Source organism: Limulus polyphemus, unplaced genomic scaffold, assembly GCF_000517525.1.
Source record: "Limulus polyphemus unplaced genomic scaffold, Limulus_polyphemus-2.1.2 Scaffold5375, whole genome shotgun sequence".
NCBI classification, from domain to species: domain Eukaryota; kingdom Metazoa; phylum Arthropoda; class Merostomata; order Xiphosura; family Limulidae; genus Limulus; species Limulus polyphemus.
The window spans coordinates 48,566-57,545 of record NW_013670985.1 but is presented as its reverse complement, the minus strand read 5'-3'; the positions used below and the strand labels follow the sequence as shown (position 1 = coordinate 57,545).

Genomic DNA, 8,980 nt, shown 5'->3' with positions numbered 1-8,980 from the left:
GTCGGATACTTTTCTCACAGGCCTCGTATATGTCTAGTTATCTGTTTAAAACAGATTTCATTAAGATAACATGTATAAAACACACAAACTCTCAAAGTGAACTAGTTTTAAAAATACAATGCATAATACATACTTGAAAAAAACTGATATTTCAGACTAGTTTGTAGATGAATAATATTAAGCAAGTATGGGAGTAGTAAAGAAGTGCTAAAAAACATTAAAGATGCAGCTTCTTTGAAAGCTTATATTAATAAAAAAAAGTTTATGCACATTTGTATTGGTGTATTATATTTATCTTACAACTTACTGAAGGAACTTCTAGGCATAAAGTATTGCAGTTATTACTTTAGTTGTTGAATGTTACTGAACACCATGATACAATAAGGAGTGAACAAACATGACTAGACTACCCAAGTCAGAAGAACTGCCAACTGTGAAATATTGGCACAAGTTTGTGGAAAAAACATTACATTTAATGACTGGAGTTTTGTTCCAGGTTATATTGGAAAATAAAAACTTGGCCAAAGGTAAAGGGAGGACTCGGTGTTAGATAAAAAGTAACATCATACCCATCATTCAAGAAGGAATTAATTATTAAGGAATGAAATAAACAGTGCAACTCAAAATAATCAAGTACGTATTCAAGTGATATAACAAACATGCACTGAAGGTCCCACAGGTATGTTCAACAAATGTTATAAGGCATTCAATAAGATAGTTTTTGAAAGATTGAGGATACATGAACAGCATATAGTAGTCTAAGTAAACTATTGGATAAAATATTTACCAGTTTAGCCAGATAATAAGTAAATATTTGTATTTGACCATGAAGTGTTAAATAGAACTCCCCCAAATATCAGAAATATAAAAATGTTAAATATGAAATTTGTTAGCCTTAACAATTCAACCTACCTCATCCATTATGTCAGAAGTATATTAACTGAAAGCCCATTGGACCAAATTTGTAATGGAGAAGGAATGTTAACTATAATTCTAAATTTACTATGCAGATCTACACAAAATGTCTCGTGCCTTTAGTAATATGTAGGATTCTGTTATAGAAAAAAAACTGACATGTTACAAAAGTGTTTGCACACAAGATATGTTTATGAACTGATGTCATTCAGACTCTGACAAGTTGAAGTGCAAGGTGATGTTAATGTCAAGAATAAAAATCCTTTTGTCTATTGTACGATTTACACATCTAAATTGTATAACCTCTAGAACATCCAAAATGCATATCTATAGTAATTATTCCTGTACATTGTAACTGGTATTTACTCTCCTCTTCCACAAACTGTCTAAGTCATCAAAGTAGGGTAAAATAAATATTTGAAAACTTTGCTATCAAATACATAATACCATGTTGAACGACTCTTTAAAAGATGGATGCTTTAACCCCCACCATGCACATTGAGTTAGTATTCAGAATGAAAGATAAAAAGTCAACATTTGTGAAAAAAGTAATATATTACAAGTCTTGAATCATAACAGAAGAAAAACTAAAGCTTATTTAGAAGAAGATATTTGTGCAAAAATCAAAGCTTTTAACACTTTCGCTACAGGCATATTTCTTAACACTTTCGCTACAGGCATATTTCTTAACACTTTCGCTACAGGCATATTTCTTAACACTTTCGCTACAGGCATATTTCTTCACACTTTCGCTACAGGCATATTTCTTAACACTTTCGCTACAGGCATATTTCTTAACACTTTTGCTACAGGCATATTTCTTAACACTTTTGCTACAGGCATATTTTTCTGCACATATCACAAGATTTTAGTGAGTTGCATCAAAATTTAATTAAACTACTTTCTTACCATGGTATACTAAGAAACTTAGTATAAAAGGTAGTGAATAATCCAAATTTTAATATTATACAAATTTTAATTATTAATTTTATAAAGCAATATAAAAAAAATTCTGAATTTCAACTATATGAGAATTGTGAGACTTGCTCCTTAGGCATTCCTCCTCTCCAATTTATTTACCATCAATTCATGAAGTACGGAATTTAATGTAAATTACTCAAGAAAATGTTGTCATTGCTCAGGCAAAACAATTTTTATAGCCTTCAATCATATTTGTTTACAGAGCCATAAACTACAAAATCAGATCCCTCTAGCCACACCCACCTGTCACATCCTCTCTTTTACAAATTTCCAATAGTTCTCTCTGACATTTTATACTATATTATTTATAACCTATAGAAAGCCAAAGTTTTAATCTATCAAATGTTATAACATATTACATTGTTCTCTCTACAGAGAATTGCTTGTTTTACCTCCAGTCTAAACTTTATTCTCATATTGATGTGCTGTGTATATTTACCACCCCACACAAAAGTACCCCTCTTTTCAAATTTATTTACCACTCCTCCCAAACAGAATTTAATGTACATTACTCATAATAATTTTATTATTATTCAGGCAAAGCATATTTTATAGCCAATCTTACTTCATTACAAAGACACAAACTAGAAAATCAGATCCCTCTTGCCACACCCACCAGTCATATCCTCTCTTTCACAAATTGCCAATAGTTCTCTCAGACATGTAGTACTATATTATTGATAACCAATAGAAAGCCAAGGTTTTAATCTATCAAATGACCTATTATATTGTTTTCTGTACTGACAATTGTCTACTTTACTTCCAATTCAAACTTTATTCTCATATAGATGAGCTTAGCTGACTTTTAACGGCTCTTGTCACGTAGTTAGAAAGCCACAAAAATTGCAATAGTTATGGTACATTGTCTGCTTTTTGCAGGTTATTATTCTGTGTTCTTTGGTGCATTATTTAATCAAATAAAATCATATTTAGTGCAGTAGTACCATTAGTATAAAAAAAGTAGAGTAACATTTTAGTGACAAACAACAGCGAAAAAGAAAGACTCAGGTAAGTGCTATATTACTTGTTTTTCATGTGTATTCTTTTTTTATTATTATAAAAATAACTAAAATATAAAAATTAGAAACTATTCACTTTAGATACGGTTAGATTAGGTAAAATGAAGAATAACCATTTTTGATGAGATATGCTTGCAAGCAACTCATGAGTAATTTGTGTGTTATGAAATTCATTAGGGTAACATGAACTTCATGTTTGCCAAGTGATTTACAAATTTAATGGTGGGAATATTATCTAGACAAGGTTCAAAGTGCAATAAAACAATAAATTTAAATAAAGACAGATGTATACTGTTATAAGTTTAAAGCTATTTAGGATAAACAAATGTAGCTTTGTGTTACAATTTGAAGTCATTTTAGAAAGGAAAAAAGGGGTAATTTAGATTTTTTTTTGACCAACCTTGTATAATGTTATGGTGGAGAAAATAACTGATAAAATATCAAATTTCACTGAAAACATTTGAAATTTATTTAGGATGTTTTAGAGATTATGCAAATAAAACAAGACTTTTTTAGATGAAGAAAAAGTATTTATAATCTTAAAACGAAAATCATTTTGCAATTGGAGCAGTCAACACTTTGACTCCATATATTGATGGAGAAATTTTTAGTGAAAATACTTCATTAAAAATTCTGACTTTTGTCTACAAATGACTTAATTACTGAAATCTTGCAAACTTTCGTGAAAATACACAAAACATATTAGAAGTTACTGTAGAGAAATTATAAAAGTAAATTTGGGGCCATGAAGTTGGTTGATTCCGTTGGTTCTGAAGCAAGAGAGTTAATTGTGTTGAATAATATCTTGCGAAGCACAGCAGCTTCTAAAGACTCAAACTGATTCCTAAGCTCACTGTACTAGTAAAATTAGAGAAAAAACATATGTTGAAGAATAATCATGGAACAATGACTGTAACAAGCAAGTTGTTCTAAAAAGATGGACTGACAAACCTTGGTGAATTAAATGGGGCATGTTAAATTAAATATGTTCTATAAACATAAAACATAATATATTTCTTCTTTATGCATTAATTATGGTAATCTGCTGCTAAAAATTTCATAATCTCAAGTTTTTGAGAATGATAATTAATAAGAGTAGTGGGAGAAAGACTGGGTGATATTACGAAGAACATATACCTTGTCCTCTAAAATTATATCACTATACAGGTATTTCAAAAAACTCAAATGGAATCTTGTTAATATTATGAACATCAGTAAACTTCAAATAATTATGACTTTGAAACTACACAATCTGTAATTAGTGACATACCCAAATTAAAATTCATTTCCCTACTTACATGTTTTGTGATTTGATGCAAACATTTTGTTATCAAATCATACAAGTAAATTGGAAATTTCCCATTCTTTATAAATGTAATATTATATATGCATCAAAAAGGGGTGGGGATATCTTACGGTTGAAGCTGGTAGTACTTACCAATCAATAAACTGACAGATCTACTGATAAATTAAATTTGATTTATCTATTAGTACAGTGTATAATACAATGCTCCTCAAGCCATACTATGTACAGGTAAAAAGTTCGTGGCTGGTGCTAACAGCCAGTTGCACTCCCTGTAATCAGCAGATCAAAATTAGCAACAGTGGCAGATAGTCTCAGCACCTTTGTCATGACAAAAACAAATTAAGCAAGTTTGGTGGCAATAGTAATCTAATCCAAGACCCTAGGATCAGGAGACCCCCCCCCCTCCAAATCACAAAAGTAAAAAGAGAACAAGAGGGCTAAAATTAGGGAGAGCAAAGATAGTCCATTATAACAGCAAACAAAGATAGTAACAAAATTTCAATTATTTGGACAGTTAGAATAATAAAAAATTGTAAAAATTTGAAACACTAATTTTGATTAATCAGTATACAACACGGTAATCACTGTAATTTCTGCTCATAGGTAGTCAATGATATTGATAAGTTGACTAGTTCTACTTACAACAATCAACTTCGTCTGCTCCATCAACACAATCATATTTTCTATCACATCTTAATGTACTAGGTATACATGATCCATCTCCACATTTGAACTCATCTCTGGAGCATTCTTGTACTAAAAGAAAAAATAATAATTTAAATTTGAATTTTACAGAGTAGCACCAAAAATTAAGAATTTAAAAGTTTATTTATTTATTTTTATTGTGAAGTTTATCTCATTTCTGTACATGTAGTTGTCAAAGGAAATATAATGAATACTTTATAGAATAATCTCAAACTGTATGAAAATTTTATTAATTTTATGATCACTGTTTCACAATGTTTGCAAGTTCTCTTTGCTCTCTTATAAATGATGAAACTTGTTTGAGTACATTATGTACATTGTTCATGCTGTACATTTCAGATCCTAAATTCAAAGTGATAACTATTATTCCTTTTAAATAAAATTCATAAATGAAATATAGATAAAAGCTTATAAGAGATTTAGGATAGTCATTTGCAGTTATTATATATTGTTCTACTGTATAATCTATTTGAAACATGATCTATTTCTCTTTATAACTTGTACTTGATTAATAGTTTGAACCAAACACTAATCACTGATGAGCATATTAAACAAATATATATAAGTCTAAAATCTCACTGATTAAATTCCATTTCACAAATCAGAAAAACCCATTATGTCATCACTCCTGTAAAGGTACAGACAAATAAACAATGAAGAAAACTGATACATAAATAACTTTGTAAAGAAAACGTGGAAACTATTACATAAAACTTCTGATAAAAAAAACAATGAGGCTACTTACAACAACCAACTTCATCAGATCCATCAGCACAGTCATACTTTCTGTCACATCTTAATGTACTACGTATACATGATCCATCTCCACAACGGAACTCATCTCCAGAACATTCTCGCACTGAAAAAGAGTAAATTAGTTTTTCTTTCAAATTATTGTAACAAACAAAGTATTCTAAGTACACATTTAACAAAATTACAGATAATTTACAAGTTTCACAGGAGAGATCCTTCAATAATTTATATGCTTATGTTCCAATTCCACTGTTTTAATTACTTGTTCAGTATTGAAATACTATTTATTTAAAGAATACATAGTGTTATAAACTGTTTCTATTATATACAAAAAGTGTTATACAGTTGTAACTACAATAATTTTCTTCTTTCTTAACACACTTGCAATGGGCAGGTCAAAGAGTACAAGTTACAATTTTGTAGAGAGTTACATTCAAAATTTAAACTATTTTATTATCATGGTATACAAATAAACTTGGCTTGAAAATGTTGTTAATATATCAAATTTAAATATATATATATATATATATATATATATTGTAGATATGTTTTAAGTTCTTACTTTTATAAGGAAATATTTTTTAAAATCCTCAACCTACCCTATTACAAGAATTGTGACATTTGCTCTCCAGGTCTTCCCTCTTCTCTAATTTACTTATCACCCCCCTCTGAGAAGTACAGAATTTAATGTAATTCATCATTATTATATATAATATAAATTCCCCTTTTTTCTTTCTAGAATGACTTCAAATGTATCCTGAAACTACATTTGTTTATCCTAAGTATTATCTTAAAATTCATAACAGTATACATCTATTTCTATTTAATTTTTTTTCTTATTGTCCTTTGAACCCTGTCTAACTAATAATCCTGTCAAAACAAGTTGTAAAACACTTGGCAAATGTGTAGCTCACACTACTCATGAAGGTACCTCTTTAAAAATTATTATTATCATTTATAGTACCTAATCTAACTTAAACAGTCACTTTTATAATAATAAATAAATAATACACATGAAAAAATAAGAAATATAATACTTAGCCTGGATATTTTTTTGCTGTCAACTGTCGATGAAATTTAACCTACTTTCTTATACTAATGGTACTACTGCACTATGCAAGTTTTTAATTTATTAAATAATGCACCTAAGAATATAGAATAATAACACTTAAAAACCAGCCAATGTCCTATAACTATCATAATTTGTCTGCATGCAGCAAGAGCCATTAAAAATTCAGCTAATCTTTTTGATGCACCTAAGAACATAGAATAATAACACTTAAAAACCAGCCAATGTCCTATAACTATCATAATTTGTCTGCCTTTCTAACCATGCAGCAAGAGCCATTAAAAATTCAGCTAATCTTTTTGATGCACCTAAGAACATAGAATAATAACACTAAAAACCAGCCAATGTCCTATAACTATCATAATTTGTCTGCCTTTCTAACCATGCAGCAAGAGCCATTAAAAATTCAGCTAATCTTTTTGATGCACCTAAGAACATAGAATAATAACACTTAAAAACCAACCAATGTCCTATAACTATCATAATTTGTCTGCCTTTCTAACCATGCAACAAGAGCCATTAAAAATTTAACTAATCTTTTTGATGCGTTTCCCATACGAATAAAGTTTTAACTGGAAGTGAAACAGACAATTCTCTGTAGAAAAAACAATTTAATATAATATGTCATTTGATAATAACACCTTGGCTTTCTGTTGGTTATAAATAATATAGTATTAAATGTCAAAGAGAACTATTGGCAATTTGTGAAAGAGGAAATGAGAGGTGGGTGTGGTAAAAAGAGTATGATTTTCTAGTTTTATGGTTCGTAACCAAATAAGATTGTGAGCTATAAAAATTATACTTTGCCCGAGTAATAACAATATTACATGTGATTTAAAAAAAACTTTTCAAAAAAGGAAGTAAATGTATGGGTTGGCTAGTATCAATCCTTCAAAAACAATGCAAACAATCAACTCAATTGTGATTGAGTAGTGTATATTTATTTCCTTTAAGTTTTTTCTTTACTTATTTGTTTCTTTATTAATGCAATGTTTAATAGACAGAGGAAGGTTGTATTTATAAATATAATGAGATTCATACTGTAAAATTTATTGTTTTATCTATTATTGGCTGGTAATTCCAGTTTCATCCTGTATTTAAGTTTTTTAAAGGAACACTAAATGTGTGTAAGAAAGCTAACTTCAAGGGGAAATTATAACATTGTTTACACTATAATTTTGATTTTATTTTTTAATTGCTACTAGTTAATAATACTTACAATAGCAAATACTTTGTTTGAAACTACATAATCTCAGTGAAATTGGTTGACACCATTGTTTTGGTTTTTGAATTATCATGTAATTAAAAAGAAGTAGAAGAAAGAAGAACAAGAAATTCAAACTTTTTGCTATAATATTTACAGACATTTCCAGAACTTGACTCAGTCATTACACAGATATTGTTATAAAAGGAAACACTGTATAATATTGTAAAGTTCTGATAATCCACTAAGAAGGTATTTAAAATACCATTTCCATGAACAATCCGAGTCATCCCTACATAAGCAAGTGCCTGATAACAACTAATTTACATTAAATTCTGTACTTCTCAGAGGGATGGCAAATAAATTAGAGAAGGAAGACCTAGAGAGCAAATTTCCAAGTTGTCATACTAGGAGAAATTAATTATTTTTTAATATTACCTCATAAAATTAAGAACTTGAAACTTACATAATATTAGAATTTGGATTAGTAGCTATGTTTTGATGCCAAGTTTATTTGTATAAAAATGATAATAAAGTAGTTCAACTAAATTTTTAATAAGACCTCAAGACAGTAAAGAATGTATACATATATTTCACACTGAGGAAAATATGTACACGTACATAATTAAAATGCCTGAAAAATGAAGCATTGATTGTCCAACTAAAGAAAAATAAATTTTGCTGTTATAAGGTTGTTTATTACTAGTACTAAGATGTTTTTTTTATACTCCAATAAGCATTATAGAAATTATATAACAAAATATTTGTTTCAAACATATGATGCTCTACTTACAACAATCAACTTCATCTGCTCCATCAACACAATCATACTGTCTATCACATCTTAACGAACTAGGTATACATGATCCATCTCCACATCGGAACTCATCTCTGGAACATTCTTTTACTGAAGAGAAAAGAAAAAAGGAAAGTAGTTACTAGTCTTCTACAGATGATGGTAAATGCATATAAAATGCTAATTGTTTAAAGAATGGTGTTGTGGTAAAAATAGAGAGAAAATAAACTGT

The 8,980-nt window shown here is 29.0% G+C and overlaps 1 protein-coding gene across 1 annotated transcript in view; it reads right to left on the bottom strand.

Moving 5' to 3' along the window:
* Positions 1-8,980, bottom strand: part of LOC106472486 (very low-density lipoprotein receptor-like) — a gene marked incomplete at both ends in the record, with an annotated part of 52,847 nt that overhangs the window by 6,201 nt on the left and 37,666 nt on the right. Inside the window, 3 exons of the mRNA XM_022401067.1 lie at positions 4,864-4,977; positions 5,672-5,785; positions 8,746-8,859. Of these exons, the coding sequence (XP_022256775.1) occupies positions 4,864-4,977; positions 5,672-5,785; positions 8,746-8,859 (342 nt within the window). The remainder of the gene's footprint in view (positions 1-4,863; positions 4,978-5,671; positions 5,786-8,745; positions 8,860-8,980) is intronic.